At 39.8% G+C, this 16098-nt stretch overlaps 1 protein-coding gene across 2 annotated transcripts in view; it reads right to left on the bottom strand.

The window, feature by feature from the left end:
* The window catches only part of DPYD (dihydropyrimidine dehydrogenase), a 335322-nt gene that overhangs the window by 2564 nt on the left and 316660 nt on the right, over positions 1-16098 (bottom strand). For both annotated transcript variants that reach the window (XM_041483444.1, XM_041483445.1), the window contains 2 exons: positions 10646-10789; positions 1521-1661 (listed from right to left, as the gene is read on the bottom strand). In XM_041483444.1, the coding sequence (XP_041339378.1) occupies positions 1521-1661; positions 10646-10789 (285 nt within the window). The remainder of the gene's footprint in view (positions 1-1520; positions 1662-10645; positions 10790-16098) is intronic.

The raw sequence follows: 16098 nt of genomic DNA, 5'->3' as shown, positions 1-16098 counted from the left end.
GGACTACAGTGCTGGCTTTAAATTAAGGAAAGCTTTTCTGTTGGAGTCATACAAGGTGACAGCTGTGAAGAGCAGCATGGATATTTCTGAAACAAAGGGAAGCATAAAGCAGATGCTGTTTTGAAGGTGAGGGGGGTTGTTGTTGATTTATTTGCAATTAAGAATTCCTTTGCAATTCTGTTCAACTAATTTATTTTCAATTTCATTAATTAAATAAGAAAAAACATTTTTCTTTTGTGCTTAGAAAACCTTCTGGAGGTTTAAACTTTGGTTCTTTTTGTGCTGATTTTTATTTCCAGTTACAGAAAATAAAATTTACTAAATCTAAATCCAATCTTTTGCTCTCTAAAGGTTATAGGAAAAATATAATTCTCCTGATAAATCTGATGTAAGGGGAAAGGTGAAGATTGCAATGTCAAGAAGAAATTTAGACAGTTAAAAGGCTACTCTAGTAATCTATTTTTGGAAAAAAAACACCATTAATTTTCTTGTATTAGTGGAAAAAACTTTTGCTCTGACATACTTGTTTCAAATGCAGTTGATTTGCAATGGAAGACTTCTTTCTGTGACTTTATGTAGCTCAAGTCATCAGACCTATTATTGGTTAGACTGAATTCAAGGCAAACAAAACTCATGGTGTCCAGACGACACTTGGTGCTCAATTGAAGTATTTTTTGACAAGCTCTTCTCAGGCTAAGATGTATAGAAATATCCATGTAGAAATTATTGCTTGCTGCATATTGGATTCCATGAAAGTTATGCTAGACCATATTTTTATTTTCTTAAAGAAAATTAATCTTCCTGTACTGTCTTTTTTACTGCAGACCAGTTCATCAGCTCCTGTGGACATGGCATGGATTGGCACCTAGACATGCTGATATATTTCATAAAACTTGCTACCATATTGAGCAATCAGAAATACTTTGCTGCAAATAGGAGCCTCAGCTCAAGACTGGGCCATTTTCTGGTCACAATGATTTCTGCAAGCTTCAACCTGCTGCTCAAAAAACCCTGGCAGTTATCCTGGAGAAAGGATTTGTAACTCAGTCAAGATCAAAACAAAACCCCATCTGCCTGAAACCTGAATTAGTTTGGTTGCTCTGGGGGAACAAGACCTGGGTTTTTTAAAAAGCCTTTGGCAGTAAGAACAACCCATGTCTCCCCACATCCCCTTGGTGGGAAGGGATGTGTTCTTCCCTTTCTCCCTCATGAACCTGAAAACCAACAAGAGCTTCACTTGCTGCCATTCAGCTTGGGACTCCTTCATTTTCTTCCCCTTAAAAAGAGTCCCAGTTGCAGTCAGGGCCCTGTGACAGTGACGTGGTCTGTGCAGCCCCCTAGGACCAGCCATGCTCCGGCACGGCTTGTGAGCCAGAGCCTGGGAGCGTGATGGGCTTTGAATTCAACATTTTAGGCATCTGTTTTTACCACCTGCTCATTAACAGAAGGTGAATTCTTTCTTCCCAGCAGCAGAAAGATAACTCATTGTGCCTTTCTGCTAATTACAGCTGTGCTCTTACCTGGTAGCCAGAATCATTACAGGTCATGTAGCATTTGCCACAGTTGATACACATTTCCTCGTCAATCAGAGCCACAACTTGCTCTGTGTTGCACAGATCACCATATGTTCCAATATACTGCAGTGCTTTTCCAATTACATCCTAGGGGGAAAAAAAAAGTTATTGACTCGTTTATAAGATACCTAGGCAGTCTCTACAGCTGCACTGGAGCGCTCTCTAGTACTTCAACGAGGAAGATTTGGCCGTGCATTTTGATGATGGTTAGGATTTTTCATATAAATTTCCAAATGCCTGACCTTCATAGCCCCTGTAAAATACATTTTCCTGCATTTTCCATACAGGAACATTTTGAATGTAGGCAGTACTAGAAGTATACATTGTGTACAAACACATTCTACAAACAGGTTACACATTTAGTACTTGATTTTGCATGTGCTGTTGTTTTGCCATGATTGGGTGAAACTTCAAGGAACAAAATGGAAAGTAAACAGGAGTGACATGCTCTAATCAGATCATCTTTGGTCACTTCTCACTAGCACAGATCTAAGAACTCACAGCAAGGAAAGAAAAAACTGAGAGAGAACAATAATAGCTCTTCTCTCTTTAGCAAGGTGCACAAATGACATGATCATCAATTTATTCAAATACTGCACAGAAGTAAGGTCTGGCTCTAATCCTGAAAGATCTGTTAATTTCACAACATGCTGCATCAACCTTACATATCAGTGCTGCAAAAGGTGTATGCCAGCACAGCATACACCAAAAAGGAAAGCTCTTCTACATAAATTAAATGCAGAAATGTTTCCAACCTTGTCTTCCTAGTCTGCTAAGAACTTGAAAACCCAGCACTACTTTCTGAAATAATAAGGTCTACCTGGTGTTCAGCATTTGTACAGTAGTATCTTTATGCAAAGAGACAAGTTTATTTTTTTCACTGGATACAGTATTAGGATCTATGAAGTTTCTCCTAGTGACTGTTGAGCTTGAAAATTCAACCAAATTCTATGCCCAGGAAGAAAGACTGGCAAATTGTACTATTTCCTTGTTCCAAAAACACTCAAATGTTTTCTCTCTGCCAAACTCCATAGTTGCTGCCATGTGAAATACCTTGGTTACATTTATTCAATAGTAAAAGCCTTCCAGTTCTTCTCAGCAACATGCAGAGAACATTAATGCTCTTTAGCATAAAACAGCTATGGCACATTGCTAAAGTCAGCATGATGAGCGTGGACAGATGACTGTGAGCAAGTTATCACAGCTTAATGAGTTAACACTCATCACTCGAGCTGTGCAAGCTGATTTTGTGCATGGTCCAAAATCACTGCAAATTTGAAGTAAAATCTGTTTGCTTAAACTACTGTAAAAGGTCAATTAACTACTATGAAAGTGTTTCAGTTCATGCATTTTGCTAGAACCATGCTTGAACACGAAGCCCTTTACTGTGACTCCACTGATGAACTATGGTACCTAAATCAAATGTGATCTCCTAGGAACTGCTTACACCCCCATCTTTTAATTTCCAGTCCTTAATCAGAAACATTAATGGATTTACTGGATTTACAGCAGTTTTCAGGTGTCTGCAGTCTTCTGTGTCAGCTGTACTGTCAGAAATACTGTACTGGTAGACTTCAGCTCCAGTTTGTTTCAGCTCTCATGTAGGCTTGTCAACGACAAGCCTTGAATTTTGAACCTGCTACAGGTTTCAAAATACACATGTTTTTGTGTGATCTGCTGGCCCCAGCAACACTAAGTATCCTTGAGCCTCTCTTGTGTGTATACAGCCGTCAAACATTCCACTGCCACCAATCCATGTCGCCTGCAAGTGATGAGCTGTGTGCTCAAGAATCTAAAGAAATTATGTAAAACCTGCACAAGATACTATTGAGTAGCTTTCCACTACCTCTCTGTGTTGCAAAAGTATCAACAGGGGGAGACTCCTGATAGAGAAGAGCTTTTCAGTCTAAAAAACCATATGTTTAAAAAGCATAGGTAATTTTCTCAGGGAGGTTCTGGATTCACAGTTATATTCTTTAAATATTGTTTGGATGTTAGCAAAACCCACACAGCTCAAGTGGTTTGCAGAGATGTACTACTCCAGTAACCATGGAATGGAGTGTCTTGCTTATGAGAGAAGATAACAAGAACCTTACAAGATGTTTAGCCTAGGAAGCTGATGGCAGAGCAGGAATATAATGTCTTCTCTCTATATATACATCAGGGAGGAAAAAGGGCTATTTAAGTTAAATGAAAATGCTGGCACAAGAACACACAATTGTAAGCCAGCCATGAATAAATTCAAAGCTAGAAATTAGAAAAGGCTTTTTAAATAGGAAAGGAGTGAGGTGGTTAATGCCCTTCCAGGGCAACAGCTGGAGGAGATGGGGGAGACAGTCCAAGGTTTAGGGTAGCATTAGATAGCTCAGGAAATGGTTGCTTGAAACAACATGATCAAAATTGATTTTTCCAGCTACAAACTTACAAAGGGAATAACAAAAACAATGCATAAGGCATGGTGATTTCTGCATTTTTAACCAAGTCTCACTTCTCACAGCTCACAAAAATACACTTTTGGGGACTTAGAATCCCAAATAGGGAGCATGATGGCACTTTGGAGGCCTGAAAGTGATTCCAAAAGACTGTGTCAATGATTTACTACTCATTTACACTCATTGGTGTTGTGTCTTTTAAACACTTCTTTCTCTCAAGCAAAGACTGTATATTTATTCATTTGCAAAGTTTCAAGACATTATTGGCTAAAAAAGCAATGGTACTTAAAAGATGTTCTGCAGGTGCACTCTTTTACAGCATCTCAGAGCTTCTTGTTTTCTCAAATCATAAATGCTTGGAACAAAATAAACAGTGCAGCAAGAAATAATCAGCTTTCACTGTTTAAAGCAGCTTCACTCCAAACAGCAACTGTCTAAAAAGGCACTATGGGATTCCACACTTGGTAGATCTCAATGGCCTCCAGATCAAATTTGCACTGTTTACAGATTAATTTTTTTTTTTTTTTTTTTTTTTTTTTTTTGCCAAGTGCCAGACCTGCAAACAGAAGCCAGGTTCTGAAAGTCAAGCTGTGTTCTTTCTGGCTCATGCATTAGCAGCAGCAGCAATTTAAAAACAAAAACAGAAGAAAAACCAAAACAAAACAACCCAAAAAAACCCAAAACTGGAAGCTAAATTTGCACCTCTGCAACAGCAGGGACCTAGAGTACTCTTTTTGATTACTGCTGTGCTGTCCTCCTCTTCTCAACATAACTGAAAAAAACTGGGAAAGGAATGTAGTCCTGCAACTGGAACTGTCAGGGAATTCAGTTGCTATGGAGAGAATCAGAGCAGAATCCATTAGTTTTATGTTACTAATGAATACAGAAAAAAAATTCTTTTTGTCACTAAGCTAAGCAGATGTGGGTTCGAGTATAAACAAGAAGATCTGTTCAGCAGGATATTAGTTTTGCAATTCTACAATAGGTGCATTTTAATGTTACTGTATCAACCATTTTATGATGATTAGCTTTTCATTAGTCCTCTATTTGTAAATACACTTCATGGTTCAGCTCTGGTCCTTGTAGACCTGCTGTGTCCATCTTCATGCAGATGCTTTTGTAAAAGACCATGCTGTGTTCTAGAGATGATGAACATCACAGGCCTCTGATTAGAAAGCCTTTCACAGTGCAGGTACTGCATGTCATGAAGCAAGTCAAAGAGAACACACATTAGGAAAGTACCCGCCTTCCACCTGACCTTTTTTGGCAATAAAGGTGAGGCATGGTCAGAGAGCGAGAGATGAAAAGAAGAAACGTTAGAAATACTGTAATACTAGCTAAAGCGGGCCTTAGAAAATAATTCAAAACACAGAATCATACCATATCATACAATATCCTGAGTTGGAAGGGAGACCCACATCACTGAGTCCAGTTATTGGCTGTGCACAGGACAATCCCAAAAAATCACACTGCTTGCCTGTGAGTGTTGTCCACTTAAATGAACCTTTGTGACACAATTCAATATGGTTTCTATAATGAAAATTATACTTCTTGTATTGATCACAATTCTTTATGAAGACTGTGAAGTAATAAATTAAAAAAAAAAACCTCTTAAAAAACCAAAACCCTAGCAATTTTAATGTTTGACAGAGGCCTGTGACACAAGAGAGGTCTGAAATTAACTAGCCATGAAGTGGCTAAACAGAGCAAAAAATAAAGGGCTGGAATACAGTGATCAATGTTCAGAAAAGGTAAAACATTAGCAGAACAAAGCGTCTCAATTTTCTGGTTTAGCTATGATGTTATTTGATATGCTTGAGTGTGTTTCAGGAAAAGCTTTGAACCAGAAGACTGTAGAGCTGATACAAGTTTTCATTTAAACTAAATTAAAATCCAAGGAACTTGTAGGTATTTTATAGAACTAGATGAACAGGTATTATCACAGTGAGAGAATGCAGTTCGACAAGCAGCTTATCAACATAAGTAACTTTTGCTGATCTTGCCAATAGATACATTCTAGATTAAAGAAAGCTGCAAGAGAAAACAGGGTAGGAGACACCACTGACAGCTCATGGAACTGTCCTGATCAGAGGCAAACAAACTAGCCCCCATAACTACTGTAGTGCTGTTGTTCCAATTAATCAGCCATGATGTGGAATACGCAGTCATTCCAGTGTTACCAACAGAAGCAAAGTGCCCTGGAGCACTGGGCAATGATTAATGGGATGGAATTTAACAAGTCCAAATGGCAGATTCTGCACTAAGGATAGAGTAAGAAACAGAAACACAACCAGAAGCACAACACCAGGCAGAAACACAACCAGAGCAGCTCTGCAGGAAGGGGTCTGGGGGTGCTGCTGGGCACAGCTCGGTGTGGCTCAGTGTTGTGCTCGGACAGCCCGGAGGGCACAGCTGTGTCCTGGGGTGCAGCAAACATGACACAACCAGCCAAAAGAGGAGAGCATCCCACTGTGTGCAGCACTGCCCAGGCCTCGCCTGGCAGGCTGCCTGCAGCTCTGGGCCCCACCACTTCAGAGCCACGTGAAGGTACTTGAGTGCCTCCAGAGCAGGGCAACAAAGCTGAGGAAAGGGCTGGGATGTTCTATGAGGAGCAGCAAAGGACTTTGGGCTTGTCTAGCTTGTAGTTTGCCCTCTACAGCTTCCTGAGTGAGAGAAATGAGGAGAGAGCTGGTGATCTCTTCTCCCTGGTATTCAGTGATAGGACACGTAGGCATGGCTCAAAGCTGTGCCAGGGGACAATGTTCACACTGGACAGCAGAAAGCATTTCTTTACTGAGAGGTGGTCATGCACTGGAACAGGTTTCCCAGAGAGGTGGTCAAAGCCTGTTTAAGAGGAATTTGGACAAATGCTCTTAACAACATGCTTTATCTTTTGGTCAGTCCTGAAGTGGTCAGGGAGTTGGAAATTATGGTCATTGTTGGTCCCTTCTACTCTATTCTATTGCTGAGGCACTTGAGGCAGTCCTCCTGCCACAGTCAGAGTGGGGAGGGAAAGAGGAAGTTTGGATTTCTAGGATTTCTCCCCATATCTGAAGACTAAAATTTACTTAACCACTATGTATAATGAGAATATTCTCTGAGGTACAGTAAGAGAAGAGAAGAGAAGAGAAGAGAAGAGAAGAGAAGAGAAGAGAAGCATTATGGGCTGTTGCAGGGGAGATTATTTCTATGATTCATGTTTGAGTATATACTTGGGAGAATCAGCCTTAGACTCCCATAAATTAGGGGAGACACATGCATAGTTTCACCTGAAATATGCAACATCTCCACATTTATGATGAAGATTACAATATGGTCTTTTCCAGGCAGGCAAGCACAAGGTAAAACTACTCATGTTAAACACACAAATACATGCCAGGAAGGATCCAAATGGTACAAAATAGTTATGGCAAAATAGAGCTGTCCTTACTTCAATATTCCTCACCTCTCAAGAGGCTTTAAGAAATTTATCACAGCACTGGACTAAATGTGGCTAATGCTTCCTGCAGTGCTGGCTTTTAGATGAGTACTTACACATCAGCAAAAAATAACTTACATATATGTATGTGCAAAAGACCATGTAGTAAATGTACCTTGTACCAACAAGGGTGAAAAAAATTTCAAACAAAAGGAATTTAAGCTTGAGGAGCTCTGTGGATATTTTTCCAGCAGGTGGAACAGCACATCATGCGCCTAGCTAAGAGAGTTATGCCAGAATGTTTGAACTACCAAACAATATCTCTACAGCAAAGCTTCCGGAAATAAAAAAAGGAGGAAATAAAATAAGCAGATAAATGGTGACTGAATATTGTGGTATAGGCCCCAAAGGACAAAGAACTAAATTATTAGGAAGAAAAACATGGGAACATGTAAGGAAAGAAATTAAAGCAATAAGGAGGCAACCTGAGGTAGGCAAATACATCTGTGGGAGCTGTACAAAACTGCAACTGAAAAGAAAATATCCAGGGCACATAGCCACATAGAGCACAATTTCTAATATTACAGACAAACGAGAAAAGAATAAACAACTCTGCCAAATATCAAAATATGCAGTTTCAATTAATATTGAAAAATAGCAAAAATAAAGAGAAAAGCCGTAGGAAAAGACACCCAAAAATAAATTAGATTTTGGATAATTACAGAGGGGTTTTAAATTGACCAATAAATGGCAATTTGACAGCATGTGGAATTTATATAAGTGCTGGAATTTAGATATCACCAACCAACAGCCAATTAGATGAATGAGGAAATTTTGAGGAGGCATCAGGAAATTTGTAGCACCCCCATAAAAATACAGCCAGACAATGCAGGGGTCACATCTCTTTCAAGGGCACCTCTCTCTCCTTTAGGTACAGGAATGGGGTCTAGAGTGTCCCCAGAGCATCTTCCTTTTCAGGCTGAACAACCAACAGTCTCTCTGTCTACATAGGAAAGGTGCTTCTGCTGTTTGATCATCTTGTCACTCTCTGAGGGCTTCTTTGTTGGGTCTGAGTTTGTCCAGGAGCTACTGTACATCTCTGCAGGCCTCAGGGAATTTTTCCCTGACTTCCTCTTTGTTGGGGTGCATCCCTGAGCTTGGAAGAGATGATTCTTGGATATTACCAGCTTGCTTGGGCCTCTCTTCTCTCTAGGGCTTCCTTTCAAGGTCCTCTATCAAGCAGATCCCTGAAGAGATCTATTCTCACTCCTCCCTGTGACTGAAATTGCTGTTTTTTCCCCCTTTTAAAAGGCGTTGTCCCAGAGGCGCTGCCACTGCTGCTGATGGGCTTGGCCTTGGCCAGCGGTGGGTCTGTCCTGCAGCTGGCTGCCAGTGGCTCTGTCAGGCCCTGGGGAGCTGCCAGCAGCTCCTCACAGAAGCCACCCCTGCAGCCCCACCTCTGTCAAAGCTTGCTGTGCAACCCCTCTCACTGCAGGTTTTGTCATTACGGTGAGCACACTCCCTTCCAAAGAGATGGCCAGACTGAAAGACTGACAGGAGCCAGCTTGGGCAGCGCCTGTCTGCTTGAAAGAGCTGCAGGGTGAGGAAGATGATGCCCTGATTTCTCTGGCTGAGAAGCTCCTCAGACACCACTCAGACGTATTCAATATCTGTGTAAACCAGTGTTTGTGTTTGGGGGAATTAATTTTCCTCTTTCCCTGCAATGGGCTCTCTTTTCTTCTTTTTAATCTATCTCCTACTACTTGGATCTTTTTTTGCTTTTCTACTTGGAGTTAGGCATAATAAATTATTCACCTCAATTTAAAATTTTTTTTTCTGGCCTTCATGTCTGTTTTTCCCTCTTGCTAAACTTTTCCCTTCATTCAGCTTACTTGCTTTTGGATGGTTATCAGTTTTTTGGTTTTCTGCTGTTTTCAGAAGCACGCCATCTCATTGAAAATGCAGTTATTGGCTGTTGCTTCTTCTTTCTCTTTTTCCCTACATCAATACTCTCCCTGCAAGGAGAAGAGAACCATAAAACCTCTGAGGTCAAGCAGGCTTTGAAAATGCTCATCATAGTGAGGAAAAAAGAGTAGATTGCTGTTCTTTGGAACTTTTTGTGTGTGTATATATATATATATATATATATAAGAGAACCTCAGCACAAGAGGACGGGAGGGGTTTTCAAAAGTGTGACATAAACCAAAATAAGCAATCCAAAAACAGGAGAGAGGTCTACAGAAGTGGCAAACTAATTAAATTAAACAGGAAGATGATTCAAACTTTCTCCTTGTCTGGTTCTGCCATCCTACCAGTTAGCTTGGAATATTGGATGTATCAGTAAACTGCAATATTCTCTTGGGAATTATGTGGTTTTCTGAGCCACAGCTCATGTTCTATTTTATGCTTGGCCTTACTTTTTCAAGAATTCTTACATGTCTGCTCATGTAGTAATCTGATATTCTCCCATATATCAAGAAGACAACAGATATAATTTTCATATTGCTTTATAAATGGTCTCCATGAGAATCATGATTTAAAAAAAATATTTTTCCTATTCAGACTTAGAGTTTAAGTAAGTTCTGAAGTGAACACCTAGAATAATTACCTCATGCTGTTTCATTTTATTGATATTTATTGACTACCTAAGGGAAGGGAAAAGCTTCAATGTATGGATTATGCAGTAGATAGGGGTCACAGGTTTTATTTTTACCTTGACATTTACTCATTGTAGATGGTGGATCAGCTACTTAGACAAACATTCTCCAGCTTTAAAAGTTCAATCTCTAAACCTATGACACAGCTTTTATATGTACTGAACACCAGCCTTTGCCATCGATCCTACATGAGGGATGGAGGCAGTTAGCACAGTGCAAGTAATCAAAAAGTATCATGCAAAACAGCTCATACTGTAGCGTTCAAAGTGAAAGAAATTCTAAACAGTTCTGCTTTGTTCTTCAAGGCATCACTCCTGCTTGATCTGCAACTACTGTTCCACTGCCTGAATATCTTCATTCTGAAAAATGACATTAGGGAAATACCTGTACACGTACATCACAAATCATTTCCCATCGATTTTGGTTAAAAGCTAGAAAGTCTGCATAAAGAGTTGTCTTTGATGCCCTCTAACAAGCTTAAAAGCAGTAATAACCAACTCAAACTGCTAGAAATGACTGTGCATGTCAACTGCCTATCACTTCTTATGCATGCATTTTTGTTACCTTGACTGCTGGAATGGGCTTCTTTGGAACAAAGTGTTTTTTCTCAGGAAGCTCAGCAGCCATGTTCTGTGCCTTCAGTTTTATCTTGTTCTCGGCTATTATCTTTTTGCGTTGCTCCAGGTAAGGCCCAAAACTGGGCAGTTTCTGAAACAAAAATCAATAAACATGATTATGCTTAGTAAGTGGGTATAGTAAAAAGATGAGTCTGATCCCAAGGGTGAGACCTTGAGTCCAAGTTGACTGCAGCTTACTTCTTATTCAGGAAGCTGAAATTGAAATCAGCAAGACTGCACCAGAGTGAGAAGTGAATAAAAATCAAATATGAACATTGGGATCTGACTTGGAAATATATACTGAATATTAAAATATTAATATCTCACAGCAGAAAAATAGCTGAATTGCAGGTCAGCATCCAACAGTCTTTATTATTTCCCCATTGCATACTTGCTTATATATAAAAATGTATCATGTTAAATAATTCAAATGCTAACTTTATTTCTGTTTCATTTTATACTATGTGGAAAGGTATCGTAAAATTATCAGTTTACTTAGAAGGGTTCCACTAGTATTTAAGATTATTTGTATCAGTATCTTAATAAATCAATACATACTTTTAAAGCTTACAAACATGTATTTGGCAGTGTGATAACAGAAGGCTGTTTTAACCTGTCAAAGTAAGGCTAACAAACACCAAATGAACTGAAACACATTATAATCTCCTAATTTTCCTCTATGTCCCACTTGCAATCTTTTCTGGAACATTTAGTCCTTGAACTCAATTAAGCAAACTCCAGGGGAAGATTTCACTGAATTGCAAAACTCATGTCTCACCCAAGAACATGAAAGAGCTGGATCTTCCTGGACAAAAAAAATATCCTTTTGCTTACCTGGAAGAGATAGGGACAACTGTAGTGTGCCACGATCACAGATTTATGTCAGCGAAAAATAGTAGAGAAATGGACTTTTGCGTGATGCAATAGACCATGCCCTTCCTCCCCTGAAACTAGTTCCTTATTCTGCAGAAGTATTTTATCCACCTAACTCAAGCCTGTTCAGAAACTACAGCAGTACTGCAGAAAGCAGCAGGTAGTAACAGGGGATACATAGCCTGAGCAGCTGCTGGCATTAATTCACGCTAATAATACAACCTCAAAGAGCATATCGAACAAGATACAGTACTGCTGTGCTTATCAATTTTTTAAGAGGGAATTTCAATGTGAATTTTAAACCCCAGATTATTAAAAAATTTAAAAATTATTATTTTTTAAAATGAAGTAAATCCAGAAGAGGTTACCCTACTCTTCTGCTAATCCTTGGGAGAAAAATTCCTCAATGATCTCTGTCAGTCACAATACCCAACCTTGGCACCTCAGGCTTCTTGCTATGACAAACAGAAGCTTCCTTGGCTGCTGGGTTTTGGGTACTCTGAGCATACAGCCAGAGGGTGACATTCTTGAAATGCTCCCCTGCTTCCAAGATTTGGTTTGTGGTCTCAAGACATTTTTAACAGCAAGTGAGCTCCAGCCTCGCCACGTCCAGGAGCTCTCCAGAGGTGTCTCCTGCCGGCTGGGACTGACCCCTGCTCTGGGTCACAGCCACACGTTGGGCAGCAGCAAGGCAGGACTGCAGCTTCCAAATGTAGAGGTAGCCTGAGTTTGCCTGCTGGCAGAGGGCTCTTATTTTGTTTGTTCAATGGGAACTTTGCTCCTGCATGTCATGTTCAGGGCTTCCTTACAGGCAACAAACTTTCCTTTCTGTGCAGCTGCTGGATGTGAAATGTTCTAGGACATCTTAAAATCAGGCTTTGAGAATTCCAGCAAACAGCGGTGAGGTGGTGACCTTACATACTGATGTCAAATAAGGCAGCAAAAGCAGAATTATTTTAAACAGCAAAATAAGTAGACGGAAGAATTTGTCTAGTTCCAATCTAATCAATAGGTTCTAAAGCACACACACATAAACTCAATCCTCACTTTAGAAAACCTAAAACTTTTTGCAGAATTCTAAAATGACGGATTTTGATAAAAAGCGTTCTTGTATGTCTACTAGGCTGAATCAATTAGAAATATATTTTTGGCTATGAATAAGCAGTAGCTGTGTCACTGAGGAACTATTTCCGCTCCATAATTTATGTGCTGATGCCAACAACTTTGGTTTGAGAGGGCAGGAGACCTGATGACAAAGCGTTTTTGGATTCTTTCCTGTCTGGCCAGGAATTGAATTGCTGACTTTGAGAGTAGGTAGCAAAGCTAATTTTGCTGAGGTTTTAACTGAAGGAGTAGAGAGGGGAGACAGTTGTTCACGGCTTGACTGATTGGAGATCATCTTTGGGAACAACAGCCAAATCTTTGCAGAATAAATCCTTTACTTTTCTGTTCTCTTAATATATGCCAAATATCTCAATTTCTACAGACAGAAACACTAAGAATATTGAAATTAAATAAGTGATCTAAAGAAAAGTGTGGAAAAAGAACCTACTTTTGTGAATAGGTGAAAAATTAATTAAAGAAGTTAAATCATTTTGATAGTTGTGAGATGGAATTATTTAGATTTTTATATCTAACATGGCTGCTAGCTGGAATGTACAGCAGGCATTTTGAGAGGTGTGCAATGCCTTCATTTCCATAATTCAGATGTTTTGTAATGACATGCATGCAGTTAAATTAAACCATATAATCCACATAGTTTAAAAATACATTATTATCAATCTACAGAACTGTCATCCAACCTTGATATTTGCTGTGCACTGCTGTTTTTCAATCAAGAAATTGGCTAAATTGAATTTAAAATAATTAAGGAAACATGTAGGTCTTGGTCCAGCCTTGGGCCCACACACAATAAGCTCCCAGTGACTTCACAGAAGGTGACTGTGTGCCCATACAAACAGCCTGGTTATTTTGTGTTTGGGGTCTAGTAGTTCACAAGCAGCCAGGCCAAATTTCATTAAACAACACTGAAAACCAGCAGTCTTTTCTATAGCAATAAATAATACATGAAAATGTAGCCTCAGGAGCTTAGGAAGGACTTATTGATGGTTCCCCTTATGAGTAATGCTCAGACATATGGAATGTTGAGGAGACTGCTTATTGTTCAGAGCTGCGGTTTCAAACATTTTGCAGTCAAAGGCTGTATGAAATGGCAAAAAATATTTTAATGAAGTGTGTTACTGGATATAGCAAAGGTGGAAAAATGTTGAAATAACTGCAGAAGACATGGATATTGAAGAGATTTTAAAATAAAATCACCTCTAATCATTGTAGGGGACAACTTCCTAAGCACATGGGGGATTTAACAACAAAATTCCCAATGAAAGCACAAGCACAGAGCTTAGTGTGTTTAATTCTGTTTGCTTTTGAAATCTTTATAAAGTAATTTTATTTTTTTCATTTCCAGACATTCCAGTGTCACTAAACTCTCCATACACTGGTATCTTTGTCAGACCAACATCTGCCTAGAAAAAACAATTAATATGAATATGTGGAGCATAGCAAGTGCTTAGAAGATTGCAACAAACAGAGTAATTAGATAATTCTTGTCTACTTACATATCTGTATCAGTGATGTCTATAGCTGCATTATTTGTATCCATCTGTCTCTATATAGACGTAATTCAATGTGTTTCTGTGTTCTAACATCAAGAATGGAGTCTAAATAAATACATTAAGTGGAATTATTTCATTCTTTGTAATTGCATTATCACAAAACTTTAAGATTGAAATATTTTGCTGGAGTATTTTACAGAAAGAAAACAAAAATCCAAATCCTCCCCCACCTCTGCTTCCAAAAGCTGCCTTTTAACTGATGAACTGTATAAATCTTCAGCAACATTGTGATTTTTGTTTCAGTACTTTCTCCAGGGATTCATCATTGATGAATTTATTCTTACCAAAAAACCTAAATCCTGCTCACTTAAAGATAACAGTATCTTCCACTAAACCTGTCTCTATTCAGATATAAAAAGGCATTACCCTGCCAATAGAGAACTGACAACTTAATGAATCAACAATGAAACCTTAAGCCAGAGAGCTTTAAGGTGAGTAAGTCTGTTTTGATTATAATTTATTCACAGATCAATCCAAAGGTAATTGAGCATATTATGAACTAAAAAAGGTGCTTGTTTCCTAATGGCTAAAAGTAGAGAGAATCCTCCACTTCAGAGTGCTGCAGTTTTTACTGGCACACCAGCGAGCAGCCTGAGAGTGGAACAGGCTGGTGGACGGGGCAGTGCAATAGGCATCAGATGACCCAGACTTCATTTCTAACTTGGAAACAGATCTGATCCTTACTCTGGGAAAATCCATGTATGTCTCCATGATGTAGTCATGGGTTGCTTATCTGGGACCTGTCTGCTCCTAAGGGGCTGGATGCCATCTACTGTTAGGAGACACAGATTTCAGCTGGCACAGTGTATGGGGTTTGCATTGCAAGGTTTTGGTAGTGGTGGGCTACAGGGCTTCTGGGAGAGGTTTCTCCTGTGTCTGACTGAGCCAAGGGCATCTGGCTCCAAGAGGGACCTGTGCTGGCCAGGGCTGAGCCCATCAGGAGTGGTGGGAGTGCCTCTGGGATAACATGAACACCTCACTAGCAAAACAAATATGAAGGAAAATGTGGGGCTGCTACTGAATGGAAAAAGGAAACTTGCAAGGGGTTGCAGAGGAGGCTGAGATACTGAACACCTTATTTGCAGTCTTTGCTTCCAAATCCAGCCCTCAGCAATCCTTGACCCAAGAAAGCAGGGAGGTCTGGAGAAAGAAAGACTTCTCCTCAGTAAAGGAGTATTGGGTTAGACAAATTTGACGTTTAGTCAAATTTGACATCCACAGGTCCATGGACTCTGATGGGATGCACCCACAAGTACTGAGGAACTGCCAGAGACCATTGCTCTATTATCTTTCAAAGGTCATGGCAGTCAGGAGTGATGCCTGAGAACGGGGAGAAGGCAAATGTCACACCAGTCTTCAAAAAGGACAAGGAGCACACAGGGAACAACCAGCTGGTCAGCCTCCCCTCACACCCTGGAAAGGAGATGGAATGGCTGGTGCTGGACACCATCTCTAGGCAAGGGGAAGACAAGAAGGTCATCAGGACTAGTCAGCATGGATTCATCAAAGGAAAATCATGATTAACCAACCAGATTGCCATGGCCCACAAGCCTTTTATTAGATTTTCTGTCCCCTGTCCAGTTGAGGAGAGGGGTGATAGAGCAGCTTCGGTGGGCACTTAACATCCAGCCAGGGTCAGCTCACCATGTACAGTTAAGTGTCATCATAAACCAAAAATAAGCAACAGCCTCCTACAGTACTCAGTGGATTTGAAGTGTATGCTAATGAGATGGCAGCAAAAAGGACACTGGGGGAAAATGGTCACAAGGTAAAGGAAGAACTTATATAAGTAATTCTAGGGATCACTGGCTAATGAACATTTTGGGTAGCAGTACCATTTAATGATGAGGCA

The sequence above is a fragment of the Pyrgilauda ruficollis genome, unplaced genomic scaffold (genome assembly GCF_017590135.1).
Source record: "Pyrgilauda ruficollis isolate IOZ18807 unplaced genomic scaffold, ASM1759013v1 scaffold6, whole genome shotgun sequence".
Lineage (NCBI taxonomy): Eukaryota > Metazoa > Chordata > Aves > Passeriformes > Passeridae > Pyrgilauda > Pyrgilauda ruficollis.
Note: the sequence above shows the minus strand (reverse complement) of the source record. Positions and strands in the feature narration are given on the sequence as shown.